The sequence below is a fragment of the Nothobranchius furzeri genome, chromosome 12 (genome assembly GCF_043380555.1).
Source record: "Nothobranchius furzeri strain GRZ-AD chromosome 12, NfurGRZ-RIMD1, whole genome shotgun sequence".
Lineage (NCBI taxonomy): Eukaryota > Metazoa > Chordata > Actinopteri > Cyprinodontiformes > Nothobranchiidae > Nothobranchius > Nothobranchius furzeri.
In genome coordinates this window covers 62,353,400-62,372,624 of record NC_091752.1, presented here as the reverse complement: position 1 = coordinate 62,372,624, position 19,225 = coordinate 62,353,400, and the positions used below count along the sequence as shown (strand labels likewise).

Sequence of the window (19,225 nt, the reverse complement as noted above, 5' to 3'; positions counted from 1 at the left end):
CAACCACCAGGTACAAAAACTAACTTGTTTTTATTTGACTATTTTTCTGTCCTGTCTGTTTATTATCTTCCTGCATCTCCTCTCAATCCTAAAGAAAAACTGCTACCTGGCTTCATATATATTCACCTCATGAGTTACCTTTGAACTGCAGTTCTAAAAGGTCTACTGACCGCAAAAACAGCGGAGTGCGCGCTGCTCGCCGGCCGACTACAACGGGGCCATTTTTGCTGCGGAGTTCGTGCCGGAGCGGAGCGGAGATAGTGGAATCTTGGGTGTGCGTCACCGGAGAACAGAACAGGTGAAGAGCCTCGCTCAGCAGCGAAACGCATCAGGCACAAATAACAGACAGAAAACATTAAAGGAAATGAGCCGACATGAACGATCACGTGTTTAATTTGTTTTTGAGGTGGTGACACCTGATTTGATAATGTTACTGTGGCCGTGCTCAGGATGCAGATGTCTGGAGCGCGTCAACAATCAGAGCTTTGCATGCGCAAACTGGTTAAGATTAGGATGGGGGTGAGGGGAAGGTAAAATTGCAAGAGGGAAAAGGTCACAGTTTGGTTAAATGTCCGTTTTACCGCCGGTGTCAGTACCAACGCTCTGGCACAGCGCGTCGCCTGGGCCTCGATCCAGACATGCAGGGGCTCATCACCTGCTGTCTTTTCTGAGGACTGCATCTTGCCGGTCATTATCATGTGACAGCGACTAGTCGATGACAGGCATAAAAAGTCACTATAGAGCCGTGAAGTCGACTAGTCGACTAGTTCATACAAGCCCTACTCTGTGATGGAAACTTTGCATCCTGCAGTGAAAACTACAGCACGGTGGAGTTAGTACAAGTTTTAAAGAACAAACTCTGGGCGGTGTGAGGTGAGTTTGTCTCAGTGCAGAAATAAAACACACACGAGCATCAGCAGTCAGTCGCAGCCACGCACCAACACTCGTGTGTGTGAGTATGTGTGTGTGTGTGTGTGTGTGTGTGTGTGTGTGTGTGTGTGTGTGTGTGTGTCTCAGAAGGCTGAACAATGATCTGTAGAATAACTAAAGTCATCATGCTAGAGCAGCTTTCTCTGGGGTGGACCACACCAGTTCTGCCACCAGGAGCTGATGGGGATCAGAAACACATCGTCTCACAGCACACAAAGCTGTGAGGTCTTTAGTCTGTTGAGAGTTTTAACATTTTAAATCTGTTGATTTGAAACAGCTGGACTTCCTGGTTATGTTGGAGACATTTAGCCCCAGAGGCTCCTTCAGGTTATGAAGCTCATTCTGTTTCAAAAAGCACAAACTTGTAGATCTGTTGTGTGTATTTGTACTACATGATGGGTGCTTGAAAACAGTGTGTGTGCGTGTGTGCAGTACAGTGTGAGGAGCTGTACACCAACACCCGTAAACCTGTAAAGCTAAATGTGTACCTGTAAGAAACACTCACATGCATGTGAAATAAAATACAGTTGTGTGTGACATTTTCAACTACAAGTCTGTAAACACAAGTGTACACATCTGTTTCTGCACACGCTCAACTTTTTTATTACAATTGCACAGCTTCCATTCTTTCGTTCTTTTTTAAACACAGAAACAGTTTTGTTTACCTGTTTGTAGCTACAGTTTTGCCGACGGCTGCCGGCTTCTTCAGATAAATGGTGAGATACACACAGCTGCAATTTGCAACACACAACCTGCCAAGAGTGTTTCAAAAGTCAGACTCGCGAGAGGAGAGTTGTGCGCTTGTAAAACAACAACTGAGCATGCGCAGAAACGTATTTGAGAAGTTGTATTTACTGGGTCGCAGAAGAAAAAATTACATGTAAGTTTATTTTGTTTCACATACAATTTACTTTTTCTTACAAGTACCATTTATCTTCACAATTTCACACATGTTGATGTGCAGCTTCTCACATTTTAATGCACAGACACTCACCTCAAAACTTCAAGCTCACATTTTATGGTACACACACTCACATCCAATCTTCAAGCCCACACTGTGTTGTATGGACTCAGACAACAAATTTACAAACTTGTGCATTTTGACACATAATTAATCGTGAAAATAGTTTCAAAAATCAGATGTGTGAGAGGAAAGCTGTGCAATTGTAATAAAAAAGTTGAGCGTGTGCAGAAACAGATGTGTACACTTGTGTTTACAGACTTGTAGTTGAAAATGTCACACACAACTGTATTTTATTTCAAATGCATGTGAGTGTTTCTTACAGGTGCATATTTAGCTTTACAGGTTTACGGGTGTTGGTGTACAGCTCCTCACACTGTACTGCACGCACACACACACTGTTTTCAAGCACCCATCATGTAGTACAAATACACACAACAGATCTACAAGTTTGTGCTTTTTGAAACAGAATGAACTTCATACATAACAGCCGGCAACAACCAAGGCGTGTTTTTTTGAGAGATTAATTTTCAGTAACAGCAGCTCAAACAGTTTGGGCAAGGATTTAGACAACATGACTGAACATTGCAAATTGTCCTTACAGCAATCCCCTTTAAAATAATAGATTCAAATCTGTTTGTTTTATTTTATTATTAATGGTAATTACGTGGCTTTATGGTTACGTAGTTATTAATAATAAATAATCAAAAGAGAAGTAATTTTCTTACATTGAAAAATGAGCGATTTTTACTCTAATCAGCTGGTGGCGCCAATGTGCCACCAGTACAACTCAGGAAACGAAGAAGAAGAAGAAGAAGAACCATTGGAAGGGGGAAAAAAAGGAGAGGGTGTAGTAGTTTGGTTTACAACAAGCCGTTTTATTGATTCGAGATCTATAAATTACTGATAACATCAATCTGAGGTGAGTGAACATACGTTATTTATCCGCTCCGTTTATTTACAGTTTTCTCTCTGCGTTTAGCTTTCCTTTACTAGTTAGTTTTACGCTTTAGCATTAGACACTTCCGGTTAGCTCCCAAACTCGTCAAATGTTTATTAATATTAATCGTGATTCGGATAAATAGCAGAGAATAGCCAGTCAACAACAGAGCCCGATGGAGTAAATAACTTGAATCAGGAGAAGTAACGCCTGAATGTTTAGAGAGTTCAGCTGAAACTCATCAGACTTTTTTCTGAGAGTGTTTATGTTATCAGGGTGTTTACAGCTCACACCGAAAGTTAGTTATCACACCGAGGGGGCTGTTCGTTCGCTTCAGCCGTGTGGAGGTAACGCCAATATTCACAACTATTACATAGACCGAGCTCTACTTTTAGATGATGTCACAGTTCAGCCAACCTGGAACATTGATTGTAAAACATGTTAGAACATCTCAGAGCACTTTTCAAAACCATCAGCACCGTTGTAAAACGCTGTGTGTTTCTCCAGATGGGTAGGTCGTTCCTAAGAAAGGAGTCATCGAAGCGAAAGAGTCATTAGAAGAAGTCCTGACATCATTGCATAGTCACATAGTTCTGTCTGGGAGGGTTTACCAAGGCAAACAGTCAGATCCTAGTGCTATGAATGGATTAGACTTTATTGATCCCACAGTGCGAAAAATGTACATACAGCAGCACCAAGACTTAGAGAAAAGGAAGAAGAAAAGCAATAACAAGATTGCAGGTAAACACTCAAAGGCAGTAAGCTAGCATTGTAACCTTCAACCAATAAAAACAATGAATAAAAGAAAACTTGGGTTTCCAGAACTATTCAGCATGAGGGACACAGACATACATGTAAATCCGGTATTACACGAGTATTGAACACATACTGAGTATTGTTTTGGTGTTATTGTGTACCAGGATAATGCCAGTACCAGTTACACTGAGGAGTTGTACACCCTTACTGCAGAGGGGATGAAAGATCTATGGTAGCGTTCTGTTTTACATCTGGGATGTCTCAGTCTGCCTCTGAAGGAGCTTTCCATGGTCTCCACAGTGTAATGCAGTGGGTGGGAGGGGCTTTCCAAGATGAAAGTCAGCTTCACCAGCATCCTCCTTTCACGCATCTTAAATGAAAATGCCCCAAGCAGCACTACACACTGTTTACATGGCTATTATCCATTCAAGATGGCTCCTGCTGCACCTTGCTGTCGACTGCTCCTGTTTTGTCTATTAGTTTCATTTTTTGCATAACTTTTTTGTCTACTCGTATCCTAGAATTGTGTATGATCGACTTACCCTTCTTGACCTTCATTCGAGACTTGGATCTCTTCAGTTCCACACTCCGTCCTTCAGACTCTACTTTAGCCGCCTGTTTGATGAGGTCCCGGCATTCCTCCTCACTACTCAGGGCCTCGCTGGGTGCTGCTGGAGGCGTCGGGCATACAGGATGTGCCTGTTCAAGAGGGTTTCTGGGTGGCGATTGGAGGACTCGCCCTTGTATGATCTGACCCCACAGCCCCCTCTAGTGTTGTAGTCGGCGAGGTTTGGTTCCTACCAGCAGGAGCTTACATCAGATGTGCTGGCTGGGTGGAGTCGACTGTTGGAGCCTCACTTACCAGTGAGGTCTGGTGAGAGACAACCTGTCCATCTGTCCACACCACTGGCTGTGTCTTCTTTGCTGGTTTGGCTGCTCAATACTCGCTCGATTGGGAGTTAGAATGCTCTTCCGAAGGATTTTTTTCATGGTTTCAGCAATAGGTCTTCTCTGCTCGACTGAAATGTGAGTTGCGCTGGGTGGGTCCGCCTCTTTTGTTGAACTGTACCTGCCTGACTGTAAATAGACCATGGCTGTCGGGTCGCGGTAGGGGTCTGTTGGCGATATGTCGATCCTCTCTCCCACTGAAACCCCTCCCCTGTTTGAACTTGGCTGTTCACCAGCTAAATTATTTGTTCTGTGCTATAGACCACTGAGATATGGCAGTGCGTTTAAGTGGATTTATAGATCTTCTGTCAGATTACACAGCAAAGTATGTCCAGGTTGTTGTTCTGGGGGATTTTAACATCCATGTCTGCTGTCCATCAAAGCCATTGGTGAATGTCTTTATGGCGGTCCTGGACTCTTTCGGCCTTCAGCTGATGGTGGATGGTTTGACCCATGCAGGCTCTCATACCCTGGACCTGGTGCTCTCCTATGGAGTGAATGTGTGTGACCTGACTGTTGATGCTGTGGGCTTCTCTGACCACTCCTCTGGCACAGCCTCTCAGCCGCTGTCTGTTTTTGATGTTGACTCTCATCTACCTCCGGTTCTCTACAGAGTGTGGATAGCCCCCTCTGTCAGCTAAATGCTACCCGTTTAGCTGCTCTGGACTCTGTGATGCCTCTCAGGCAAAAACTGAAAAAGTGATTTCTGACCCATGGATAAATGATGACGTTTGGGTGCAGAAAACTGGAACGGAGATGGAAGGACAAGCTAACTGTCATGGCAAATTTTCAAGGAGTCTTTTGTTGTATCCAAGAACTATTAGGTTGACAAGAAATAGATTTTTCTGATGTCATTGTCCAGCGTAGAGGAGACCAGGCACAACTGTATGGTACCAGCAACATCTAATGAGCTATAGAGCTACTTGATCAGTAAGATTAATGGTGTTAGGCAGAGTCTGGTGCCTTCAGGGAAAATGCATGTGGCTTCCCCCCCCCCCCCCCCCCCGCCCCTCCATTACTGCACACCTTGCCCCTGTGTTTCTCCATGACTGGGGGCGACGGTGGCACAGGAGTTAAGTGCTTGCCCCATAATCGGAAGGTTGCAGGTTCGCTGTTGTTGTGTCCTTGGGCAAGACACTTAACCCACGTTGCCTACTGGTGGTGGTCGGAGGCACCAGTGCTCGGCAGCCTCGCCTCTGTCAGTGCGCCCCAGGGCAGCTGTGGCTACATCGTAGCTCATCCCCGCCAGTGTGTGAATGGGTGAATGACTGATTGTGTTGTAAAGCGCCTTGGGGGGTTCCAGGACTCTAGAAGGCGCTATATCAAATACAGGCCATTTACCATGACCTGGAAAAGCTCGTGAACTCTGTGAAACCAGTCAGCTCTATTAATGACTAGGGATGCACCAATGTATCAGCATTTGATCCCAATCGGCCGATAGCGCCCCTATCGGTTTTGATCGGAGTTTTCAAAATAGATCAAAGCAGACCGATCAGGTAGGGTTGTCACGATAGCCGGTGTAGCGGTAAACCCCGGTAAAAAAAGTTGACAATAATAACCGTCTTGTTTAAAAAAAAAAACTATATTATCTCGGTGGGTTTACCGTGGCTGCGGTGTAGGCGCGGTGACCCTTACCAGCCACCGTATCATCGGCTGAAGTTGCCGGCGGCACATGCACGCTTTGTTGTTTACAGCCAAAACTTTCTTGAAGCTAAAGCTGAAATAATGGCCAAAGGAGGAGACGGCAGCGCTCAGGAGGACATTTTTTATCCCTCAAAGAAGACAAAGTGGGAAGTACGGGCATCTTTTGGATATTTGAAGAATGCCGAGGGACAGTTGATAGAAAACGGCTATCCTGTTTGCAGCACGTGCAGAAAAAGTGTCTGTGAAAGGCAGCAACGCTTCAAATGTCATGACACATCTGCGTGACCATCACCCACAACTCTACAGTCAACGCAAGGCAAGCTAACGTCAGCGTTTTAGCTAAAATGCGTGATCCGAGGATTTGGGTTGAGGGAGAATGCAACGAGTCGCTATATAAAGCAGCCGCAGCGCCGCTACCTGCATATAAACCGTGTCGCGGACACCGCCATGTTGAAATGACGCTATGCATTACGGGGCTCCCAGGGGCAGATAAGAGTTGGTCTCTCTCCGAGAATAATTATGAATTTAACAATGATTACTGCCTGATGACATTTTCCCACATCTGCAAAGCTCACTGGAACACAAACCGAGGACGATATTCTCCTGATCGGATTACTCAAGTAAGGGTAAAAAAAAAAGTATCTGATTTGAAGGCTACTTGAGTACTGAGTATCATCTGATCTAATATTTTTAAAATGATGACATCAAACAGACATAAAATAAGAAGTTATGGGCAAATATTGGTATTTTAAAGACTAAAGGGGAAAAATGTAAACACATAAACAACATAATTACAAAATAACACATTTTAGGCAAAATTTAGACACAAACGGAGGACATTATTTCCTGACATACAGGGTTTATTTAATTGTGTGAAAATGTAGCACGTTTAAAAAAAATACCGCGATAATACCGAAAACCGTGGTAATTTTGGTCACAATAACCGTGAGGTTAAATTTTCACACCGTGACAACCCTAATACAGACCATTTTAGATTAGGTTACATTTCCTTTATTCCCAGATTATGTAGTTTGTAGCACTCATTATAATGTTGTAGAAAATTTCTGGCCAATCCACGTGATCGGTATCGGTGATCGGCAGCAAAAAACCTGATAGGTGCATCCTTATTAATGACTATCTGTCGCCATGAATGGAGCTTTTTCACGTTCTTGGTCTAGTAAAGCTGTGTGTGAAAAATATCGATATGGCAATATATCATGATATTTTTTCCTTATATCGATATTCAAAACCCGTGTATCTCATTTTTGGAAGAATTAAAATGCAAATATTAGTGTATTTTCTTTTCTTTTGGTGCAATTAAACGCTGACCGCTAGTTGGCAGCAGTGTGCAATGGTTTTTGTTTCCACAACTGAAATGTAAGTCCCTCTGTTATAGTTCAGATACCTCATGTTAAACATGTTATGTATCATTTTGGACTGTTTATTGAATTTTACAATAAATTCAGTCTAAAAACTCTTAATATCGTCTGGCTGAATGTATCACAATATATCGTATCGTCTCCCTGTATCGTGATACATATCGTACCGCCAACATTTCACCAATATGCATCCCTAGTCATCAGTCTCGGTGTGAAGCTGGCCGACATTACAGCCTTACGTACTGACACGCTCACTGAGGATGGCGGACTACATGTTGCTTTGCACACCCTCTGAACTATAAGATGGGGGGGGGGGCGTGCTTTCGTGCATGCTGCAACTGTTCTCTGAAATGCTTTGCCTGTTGCGACCCGTCAGTCAACATCCATTGCAGCCTTCAAGTCCTGATTGAAAACCTACTTTTATGACTCGGCTTTAAATCAAGAATTAGTTCTTGTTAAATAATTTTTTTGTTGTTCTTATCTGTATTTTTACGAGGTTTTATTCATTGAGTAACAGCCATTTTGGCTTTGCTTATTTTTATCTTTAGCTTATTTTTATGATATGATGAATGTTTTTAGTACTTCCTGTTCTATATGTAAGGTGCTTTGGTCAGCTATCATGTTGTTTTGGAAATGCACTTGATAAATAAAGTGGTATGGTATTAGAAATGTGCAGCTAAGTTACACGTTGTTGTATTTATTCAGGTTATTGAGTACATCACAGTAAACATGTACATTTCACATGTTTACTGCAGGTGTGCTTTGTATTTCTAACTTGTTTTCAACGTGCAAAAGCCCAAACATCTGTTCAGCAGAGGCATGAAACCGCCTTTGGGTAACGCTGCACAGCTGTAAAAGCTACTGCAGCACTTCCAGACCTGTGTGTGTTGGACATCATCAACCTCATCAAAAGAGCATCAATTCTTCTAGGTCAGCGAACATCAACTGGCCCGCCAGACCTTTCTGCCCAGCCCCCCAACCTTTTGGGTCCTAATGCATCCCAATTTGGCAACTTAGAAGTTTATCTGCAAAAATCATGTCTCAAATATCAATAATTGTTTATATTCTCCAAACACGATTAAAACTACAATCAAAGCAGTTTAGAAGGAAAACAAAGGTGTTGAGGGCATCCGTTTTGGTGGCTTACGGGTCAGGTCTCTGCTTTTTGCAGATGATGTGGTCCTGTTGGCTTCATCAGAACGTGATCTCCAGCTTTCGCTGGAGCGGTTCGCAGCCGAGTGTGAAGCAGCTGGGATGAGAATCAGCTCCTCTAAATCTGAGACCATGGTCTTGTGTCAGAAAAGGATAGAATGCCTTCTCCAGGTCAGGGATGAGGTCCTGCCCCAAGTGGAGGAGTTTAAGTATCTCGGGGTCTTGTTCACGAGTGAGGGAAAACTAGAGCGTGAGATCAATAGGCGGATTGGTGCTGCGTCTGCAGTGATGCGGGCGTTGTACCGGTCTGTTGTGGTGAAGAAAGAGCTGAGTCAGAAGGCGAAGCTATCGATTTACAGGTCGATCTACGTTCATACCCTCACCTATGGTCATGAGCTTTGGGTAGTGACCGAAAGAACGAAATCGCGAATACAAGTGGCAGAAATGAGTTTTCTCCTCAGGGTGGCTGGGCTCTCCCTTAGAGATAGGGTAAGAAGCTTGGTCATCCGGGAGGGGCGCGGTGTAGACCCGCTGCTCCTCCACATCGAGAGGAGCCAGTTGAGGTGGCTCGGGTATCTGGTTAGGATGCCTCCTGGACGCCTCCCTGGTGAGGTTTTTTGGGCACGTCCAACTGGGAGAAGACCCAGGACAAGCTGGAGAGACCATGTCCCACGGCTGGTCAGGGAACGCCTTGGGATTCCCCCTGAGGAGCTGGCCCAAGTGGCTGGGGAGAGGGAAGTCTGGGCCTCCCTGTTTAGGCTGCTGCCCCCGTTACACGACCCCAGTTAAGCAGATGGAGAACCGGCTTCATGGTAGAACTTCTGGTGTTAATTGCCAGAATCTCTGCGCGTCCAGTTCTAACAGAAACATGTTGTTCTGATTGTGTCTGTGTGTGTTACAGATGTACTACTATCGCTATGACAACCCTGAGGTCAGCTGCTGCTACAAGTATCTGATGTTCAGCTACAACATTATCTTCTGGGTGAGTGCTGATGCAGCTGTGAGGTTTTAGGTTTAGAACACGATCATTTTACAAATCAACAGGAAATTCTTTCAAATGTGTTTAAAATGATAAGTCACTAGTTTGAATGCTGCTTACAGCATTCAAACTAGTGACCCTGTTTCAGATTCCATGCATGTTTTAGGCTTCTTCAAATTTTCAGCTATTTCAACAAATTTTATATGAATACGTTCAGCTGGTTCTGCTCTTTACGGGTATGACTTTTGGTATTAAATGAGTTAATACTTTACATTAGATATTCAGCTTTTTTGCCATTTCCTCCTATTGAAATTAATGGAACGTGCTTGAAATTGCTCCATTTTCATTTTTTTCCAGCTGTTTGACCTTTAACCCTGTAGGTTTTACTTTAACCTGGAGACTTCATTCAAAGTTTAATGGTTCCGTATGATGTTATTTTAACCGTTTGTTATTTTAACCGTTTGAGAACAAAGGTAGGCACAATATATGATGCAATTTTACCGTTGTTGGCACTATTCAGATGTCACCTATCAAAAAAATTTGTTATTTTCGTCAACTTGATTTTATTCCCAGAAGTAAAATGTTTTAATACAGTGAAACTCCGCCCACTCCAACTAAATGTGCCTACAACCGCGTCTTAGGCGAGACACTTGCTGTATTGGCTGTGGTTGTCCAATGGTTAAGGTGTTTGCCTGTTATCTCCATTTTGCCATGTACTGACGTGGGTTTGAATCCCGGTGTCAGCAGTAATTTATCCAGCCAGCTGAAGCAGATTTCATGTTTTTATGTTTTAGTTTTATTGATTATTTTCTGCAAAATATTTAGTGTCTCTAAAGATCTTTGAATTTGATCATTTCCATGCAGCATTTTAGTGGATTTCCTCTGCTCACCTCACATGGATTCACACTGGCTAAATATACCAGTGTGTTCTCCATGTCTACTTCAGCAGAACATCAAGTGCTGCAGATGCCTGTTAGTCACTCAGTCATTTAAGTCAGTTGTGTGGCAGCAGGGAAACAGTGGTGTTTTAAGGGCAACGTGGGAAACCTGCAGGACAGTGGGCCCTGAGGACCAGGGTTGGGAAACACCGAAATAAACAATGAAAGTAAGAAAAAACAAATTAGTCCTTTTAAACAGCTTACCAATGAATGGTTGAAAACATAATACTGGCAAGTGTAGCTAAAAAAGTTACTGCTCAGACTGGGATTTGAACCTGCGCACAACAGCCCCTACTGCCCTACCACGACTTGGACATCCATAACAGCCACGTGTCCTGTGCTGGCCAGGGGAGACAGGTTTCAGACCAGAGACTAGCTCCTAGGGGAGGAGCAGGGCCTGATGGCGAGTAGGCTGCAACGATTTGTCGACGTTGTCGACGAATATCGACAATAGAAATAGTCGACAATGAATTTCATTGTCGACGTTGTCGCCAGACGTGTTTTTTCCGACCGAGTGAGGCATCTCACTTCATTATAATCTCTGCCGAGTGTCGCACGTGCACAATAGCTTCACTGCTGAGCGCCAACTAACAGAAATAGTGGCATCCAACACAGCAGCTACGCGTACCAAACTATCTAAAGTTTGGGAGCATTCTTTCTTGGATTCGGCGAATAGAAAGATTATTTGCATTATTTGCAAAGCAGTCCTTGCGGATCACGGCAGTACCTCGGTGATGCATGAACACTTAAAGAGAAAGCATGTCGGACAGTTGAATGAAACGGAGTCTGACTCACTTCGGTAAGATTTAAATAACATGAAAGCTTCAAAAGTTTTGTTTTGGATGTACATTGTACATTTTTTTTAACATATTTTCGCTTTTATAAAAGAGAGATTTAATGTTATGCCTGAAAAAAGTGTTTTAATTTTATTTATGCATTTATGTCTATACTGAATGCACACTGTGCCTAATTGGTGTTAGACAGGACATTTTTATTTACTTTTAGTATGAATTGGCCTTTCAGCAGCAAAGTTCATTAATATATGCATTTTCCATTCAATTACCCATCTTTCTTGTGTTTATTATCATTTTTCACATAATCAAAGCAATCTCATGCTAAATTTAAGAAAAATTTAATAATTATCCGATTAGTCGACTAATCGTTTCAATAGTCTGTGACTAGTAGACTATTAAAATAGTCATTAGTTGCAGCCCTAATGGCGAGACTTCAGTCACCTACTTGGAGAGCTCTCTGATTGGTTAAAATTTTATGCCTTTTTGCTCACTGTCATCTCATAGGAACACATTATAAACAAACTCCATTTTATTTTATCAAAACTGTTTTATACTCACATTTTTAACTCATTCGTTCATCGGTCCCCACGCACACCCATCACTTTGTCCAACTACACTTCTACCAGTCCGTCAATCCGTCAAACACGCGTCCATAAGTCTGTCGATCTGCCCATGTTTCCAACGATGGGTTTGTTAGTCTGTCCATCCTTCCGACCAATACCCACCATCCATCCAACTACTTGTCCATTAGTCCGTCCGTCCATCCTTCCATCTATCCATCCATCCGTCCATCCAACTACATGTCCATCAGTCCATCCACACATCTAAACACACATCCATCCATCAACCACTTGTCCATTAATCCATCCATCCATCTATCCATCCATCCGTCCATCCAACTACTTGTCCATCAGTCCATCCACACATCTAAACACACATCCATCCATCAACCACTTGTCCATCCATCCATCCATCCGTCCATCCAACTACATGTCCATCAGTCCAGCCACACATCTAAACACACATCCATCCATCAACCACTTGTCCATTAATCCATCCATCCATCTATCCATCCATCCGTCCATCCAACTACTTGTCCATCAGTCCATCCACACATCTAAACACACATCCATCCATCAACCACTTGTCCATCCATCCATCCATCCGTCCATCCAACTACATGTCCATCAGTCCAGCCACACATCTAAACACACATCCATCCATCAACCACTTGTCCATTAATCCATCCATCCATCTATCCATCCATCCGTCCATCCAACTACTTGTCCATCAGTCCATCCACACATCTAAACACACATCCATCCATCAACCACTTGTCCATTAATCCGTCCATCCATCCATCTATCCATCCATCAGTCCATCCACACATCTAAATACACATCCATCCATCCAACTCTTTGTCCATCTGTCCATCCACAAATCTAAACACCCATCCATCCATCCGTCCATCCAACTACATGTCCATCAGTCCAGCCACACATCTAAACACACATCCATCCATCAACCACTTGTCCATTAATCCGTCCATCCATCCATCTATCCATCCATCAGTCCATCCACACATCTAAATACACATCCATCCATCCAACTCTTTGTCCATCTGTCCATCCACAAATCTAAACACCCATCCATCCATCCATCCATCCAACTACTTGTCCATCATTCCGTCCACCCATCCATCCATCCATCCATCCATCAAACACACACACACACACACACACACACACACACACACACACACACACACACACACACACACACACCCATCCAACTACTTGTCCATCAGTCCATTCCAGCATAAATCCATCCCTCTCTCTCTCATCTTTCTTCACATTAACTTATAACTGTTGACCAAGACTTTAGTGTTTTGAGTTTATTACTCTACAATAGGGCTGGACAATATTGAAAATAAGCATATCAATAAAAAAGTTCATATCGATTAATTTAGATAATTATTGAAATATGTTTTTAAAACGAAGCTGTAGAAAATATATCTTAAGTGCGGCCCAGTTCAATAAAGAACAGACAAAAACTGACTATTACATTCATTACTTTATTTAAACATCTTTATTTTGAATCGGAATGTCTTCTCCAGGTCAGGGATGAGGTCCTGCCCCAAGTGGAGGAGCTTAAGTATCTCGGGGTCTTGTTCACGAGTGAGGGAAAGCTGGAGAGTGAGATCGATAGGCGAATTGGTGCTGCGTCTGCAGTGATGCGGGCGTTGTTCTAGTCTGTCATGGTGAAGAGAGAGCTGAGCCGGAAGGTGAAGCTCTCGATTTAATGGTCGATCTACGTTCCTACCCTCACCTATGGTCATGAGCTTTGGGTAGTGACCGAAAGAACAAGATTACAGATTCAAGCGGCCGAAATTAGTTTTCTCTGCAGGGTGGCTGGGCTGTCCCTAAGAGATGGGGTGGGAAGCTTGGTCATCCGGGAGGGGCTCAAAGTAGACCCGCTGCTCCTTCACATCAAGAGGAGTCAATTGAGGTGGCTCAGGTGGCTGATTAGAATGCCTTCTAGACGCCTCCCTGGTGAAGTTTTCCGGGCCCGTCCATCCGGGAGAAGGCCTAAAGGAAGACTCAGGACACGTTAGAGTGACTAAAGCCCTTTTCAGATAGACATTCTGGAACATTTGCGGACAATTCAATCCGGTTTTTAACCGGAACTGTGTTTTCAGACACACCACTTTTGTACTGGAACTTGTCCTTTCGGCTGCATTCACACAGCAGGGAAAAGTTCCAGATGTCTGATGGCGACGAGGGGCGGGGAATCGGACTTATGTTAAGAAGAAGAAGAAGAAAATATCATTTCTATAGCGCCTCTCAAAATAAAAATCACGAGGCGCTTAAGCATAATTCTGCGCACACGAAGACGCATAAGAGACCTGGATGATGAAGCTCAATGGTTAAAGGAAACACCGAAGTGGTGTGAAGCGCTCCGTCGCGCGTCTAGGCGGTACCGTAGGAGGCGAGCTGTCGTGGTTCGCTGCATGCCACAGGAGCGAGCTATAAGGTGCGCACAGCATCCCCCGGTCCCCTCCCTCTTGTCCGGAACTCGACCTCACCAGTCTGAAGCAGCCACCCTGTCCGTAACAAGTCCGGACCTGTTACTAGGGGCTTCGTCCGGTTAAATTCCGGAACACGTTATCCGGATGTTTGCATTCAGACACAACGGTCTTCCGGACATTTCCATTTTTCATGGCCTGTCTGAAGGGGGCTTTAGTCTCTCATCTGGTCATGGAACACCTTGGGATTCCCCCAGAGGATCTGGCCCAAGTGGCTGGAGAGAGGGAAGTATGGGCCTCCATCAGGCTGCTGCCCCCGTGGAATGAACTAGGAACGAACAATTTCAGGAAAAGATTGAATTGTGTTTGTTTTTCTAGAAGAAATTAAGATTTCAATTCAAACCAAGGTTCAACTGTATCACATTATTAACAATATTTAGTTATATTTACGTGTGTGTGTGTGTGTGTGTGTGTGTGTGTGTTTTCAGCTGGCAGGAGCGGCCTTCATCGCTGTGGGTTTCTGGGCCTGGAGTGAGAAGGTGAGTGAACCCGATCCACAACATCATCTTCCATTCTGGACTCATTCTGACGGGCAGACTGTAAACGATTTAGCTCCTCTGGTTCTGTTCTGAAGGGAGTCCTATCCGACCTGACCCAGGTGACCCGGATGCACGGTTTTGACCCAGTCTGGTTGGTTCTGGTTGTTGGTGGCGTCACCTTCACCCTGGGTTTTGCAGGCTGCGTTGGAGCTCTAAGAGAAAACATTTGTCTTCTCAAGTTTGTAAGTTTCTGGTCCTGAGTTTGTTTAGATCTTCTTCTCAGCCCACCGTTGTTTGAATGGAGAGTCAGTTAAGCCTGTAGCAGCATAACTAAAGGGATGAGCCAGGGCAACCCGGTGTGTCCTCCTGCAGTCTAACCCTTGATTCTGTGTTCTTGCTCAGTTTTCAGGCGTAATTGGCCTGATCTTCTTCCTGGAGCTGACTGCAGCCATTCTGGCCGTGGTTTTCCGGACTCAAGTTAAAGATTGGATCAATGACTTCTTTCTACAGAACATCAAGGCGTACAGAGATGACATCGACCTGCAAAATCTCATTGATTCTCTGCAGAAGATGGTACCACTCCTTAGTTCTTACAGATTGCGATAGACATCAGACCTGAACGTGATCACACATTCTCTCTGAACAGAACCACTGCTGTGGCGCTCAGGAACCAGACGACTGGAACACAAATGTTTATTTCAGCTGTAACGACACCAACCGCAGCAGAGAGAGGTGTGGCGTTCCCTTCTCCTGCTGCCTCGCTGATCCTGCTGTAAGTACGGGTCTGTAAGGACTGGTGCTGATCAGAACTCTCATGAGTAAAACTGCCTCTGCCTGCTCTGTCAGGAGTCTGTGGTGAACACGCAGTGTGGCTACGATGTACGAGCGAGAGATAATAAGGTGAGCTCATTTTCTCCAGGTGACATCAGCAGATGTACCTGATGTTCTGATGGTTTTGTAGAATCGGCTGTTCCTGTGAGAACATTAACGTTCTGGTGTTCTATGTTTGTGGACAGAAGGAGTGGAATAGCGTCATCTACGTTAAAGGGTGCATGGCAGCGCTCGAGGACTGGTTACCCAGAAACCTCTACACTGTCGCCATCGTCTTCATTGTCATCTCACTGCTACAGGTATCAGAACTTTTACTGAACCTGCACTGTAGAACTAAATCCAGATGATTCCATCAAAGACGTGTGGAGTGGTTCTGCCAACAACATAACACAAGATCAGTGGATCTGTTGGTTCAGTTCAGCAGCAGGAGACCCACAAACCTCTCGGGTCCAAGTTGTTTCATGTTAACCTGAAAACCTTTAAAAATACACATGGAGGCGGGGCTTCGGTGTACCCCATGAATGGTGTTGTTTCCATCCAGGTAATGGCACACTCCCACACAACACGGGAGGGCAACATGACCCTCTGCAGCCATCATCCAGAGCTGTAGCTCCACAGTTTAAGCTAACAAGATGATATTACAACTTTACATCTTCTAGCACGTATTTGTGCAGATGATCAAAAAGCTACTTCAAACCAGATTTGTTTGACATAGCTAACAGGCTGTGTGGGTGACAGTCTTTAGAACCGGCCACTAGTGCGGGTGGGATGTTCACAATTATGTGATTACCATGTCTGGACTCTACACAGCTGAACCAACGAAGGTGTAACCAGGCTAATGTGGAAGAACCGGCGTGACACCGTTCATCTTTGGAGATGTTTGGGGGTAGATATCTGATATCTTTGTAGTCCTCGTAGGCATGTTTCATCTGGGAGAAGAACGAGGCTCTGTCCTTTCCTTCCACTCTCATTTATCTAGCATCGATTAATAGAGTCTGCCTGCGTGAGCCTCGCTCGCTGCCTCTCTTTACTTAGAGAGAATTGAATCCACCCGAGCTTCGTTGGTGCTATCGTCAAACCCCTTAGTGAACGGGTGATTTGTGAAGCAGTGATTTATCAGGATCAGGATGTTCTGAGCTCGCTACGTGGTAAACCCAACAGATGCGCCGCTTATTCTGACAAGCAACAGAAACTCGTAGCGGCTGTCAGGAGGGACAGTTTATAAGTACGTAAATAAATAACCTTTATGTATTTGACATACCTGATGAGCTCAGTAAACGCCAAACGAACAACACAAAAGGCTTAATTACAGAACACATTTAGTGTTATTATGTAACCCGGTTACAAATGGGGGATCGAGCCTTTACAGCCGCGGCCCCCGCACTAAACATCAGGAACGCCATCTCTCTCACTTCCTTCAAATCACTGCTCAAAACCCACTTCTCCTCCTCTGATCCTGCCCCAGCACGCCCCCAGTTCTGTTGGTTATTTTACGTTCTGTTTCATTAAGTGTTTATTGCCTTTGAGTGACCTAAAAAGTTTTTACATAAGTTTGATGTATTATTATTATTATTATTATTAATAAACGCATACGAGTCATTAGATGGCTGTGACGTGTTCGTGCCTGGACATGTGGGGCAGATATTTAATTTTTTGATTCTGTCATGAGACCTTGGCTCCAACAAACTATTTATGGCTGTTAGCCGTCGTCTTTGGCGTATTTTATCAGCTGCTGAGTTTCACCGTCCTCCTTTCATCTGTGTGTGCAGCCTATTTATAGACAGCTGACGGAAAACAACAGTGGTGCCGGGTGGGGGTGCATTGTCTTCTTGCCTCCCAGCCAGAAGCTGGGGGTGGGATCTTGAGCGTGTGACATCACGTGAAATGGCGGGGTTCCCTTGGGAGGCGGGGCTTCCATAAATAGTCATGATAAATATTGATATTGGCTGGTATGAAAAATTGCATTGTGATGTCATCGATAGGGAGCCAAAGGCTCCTCCCCTTCGGTCAGCTCATGGGTCCCTGAACGGGCCAATAGAAACTATTCATTAGCCTTCAGACGTTTAGTACTTCAGTATAAATCTGCCTGTGTGGTAAGTAGCAGCTATGCTGCGAGACGAGAAATTCTGATTTGTATTCATTTTATTACCGACTTTTTACAAGCGGACACATCTCAAAGTACGTGACAGACATGGTCAAAACTCACATCGTTCCTTTTCATGAAATCCTCCCGGAAGAAGGATTCGAAGCTCTAAACGTCTCCACTTCTCAGTGTCTGGTTTGATGACAACAGTTTGTTGAGATGAACATTTGTGGTCCTACGCGTCTTTTAACACAAAACATTAAATCAACTTTGCTGCCATTGGAAAAGCACCTTCCTGGCATCAAAATGTGGCTTTAAAGTCGAGGAACGTCACACGTGAAGTCCACGGCACATCTCAAACGGGGTCAGAAAATAACTCTTAATGGCCTCGCCGATTAAATGAAGTTCTAGGGACCCATGGTTCAGGACTTATAAATAATACATATATAATATAGCACCAAAGTCTGTCTACCCACCTGCTGTCTCTGTTTCTCTCTCTGGAACCAGATGGTTGGGATCTACTTGGCCAAAACTTTGATCTCTGACATCGAGAAGGTCAAATGCAGACGCTGAGGCCTCTACCTGAAGAGGGCGGAGCTCAAACCAGGTGTTACAGGAACAGGCTTCGGTTGTTGGATGTGCCTTCATCTTCTTGATGTCATCAGCAGACTTCCTGTGGTTGCTATGGTTACCGGAGGAGTGTCAAACTGAGAATGTTGGTTGGTTTTCTGTTGTTCTTTAGTTTGTTTGGTGTCATGTGACTGCCTTTACTTCTGCTACCGTTTAACGGCTGTTTTCACCTCAGAGGCCTTTCTGCTTGCTCAGTCCTCTGACTGCAGTTATTGGTCCCATCTGTTATTAATCTTTAGTTAACAAAATGTAAAAGTATCCCCTCTGACCAGTCCTGTTCCCAGACGGGCACTGGTCCCAGTTTGGTTCCATGCTGGGCTGCAGACTGATTCTGATGACCGAGGCTCAAACTGCAGGTTTAAAGAGGAAAGCGTGTAAATGTGAATATTGAAAACTTTATTGACACTGGAAAGGGGGTTGAAGAAGTAAAAATAAAGTTTTGTTTGGAGGGTGAATGAAAACTGCTTCTGGATGTTGAGTCAGCTGATGAGTGATTGAACTTTATTATGAAGGGACTCATTTTTATATGTGAATTTTTATCTTTTTATATTCAGTGTAATAAAATTGAACTTTGCGTTCTTGTCTTGTGTTTTATTATCACCGCTCAAACAGCCTGATTAGTCCATTATTCTTCGTCTTTGATCTTCAAAGCGTTTAGTCTTGTACGCCGCCAGGGGGCGCTGCCGCCCGCCTCCT

General features: G+C 44.1%; 1 protein-coding gene across 2 annotated transcripts; it reads left to right on the top strand.

Moving 5' to 3' along the window:
- Nucleotides 1-2,677: 2,677 nt before the first annotated feature.
- tspan14 (tetraspanin 14) lies at nucleotides 2,678-19,103 on the top strand. Of its 2 annotated transcripts, none has more exons than XM_015975836.3 (9): nucleotides 2,678-2,813; nucleotides 9,612-9,692; nucleotides 14,935-14,985; nucleotides 15,081-15,227; nucleotides 15,388-15,558; nucleotides 15,632-15,757; nucleotides 15,832-15,885; nucleotides 16,005-16,115; nucleotides 18,407-19,103. In XM_015975836.3, exons 2-9 carry the CDS (start codon nucleotides 9,612-9,614, stop codon nucleotides 18,470-18,472), a joined length of 807 nt encoding a protein of 268 aa, XP_015831322.3. In that variant the 5' UTR covers nucleotides 2,678-2,813; the 3' UTR covers nucleotides 18,473-19,103. The 2 variants fall into 2 exon arrangements, with proteins under 2 accessions (XP_015831322.3, XP_015831321.3); XM_015975835.3 differs by having other exon boundaries at nucleotides 16,002-16,115.
- The last annotated feature ends 122 nt before the right edge of the window (nucleotides 19,104-19,225 follow it).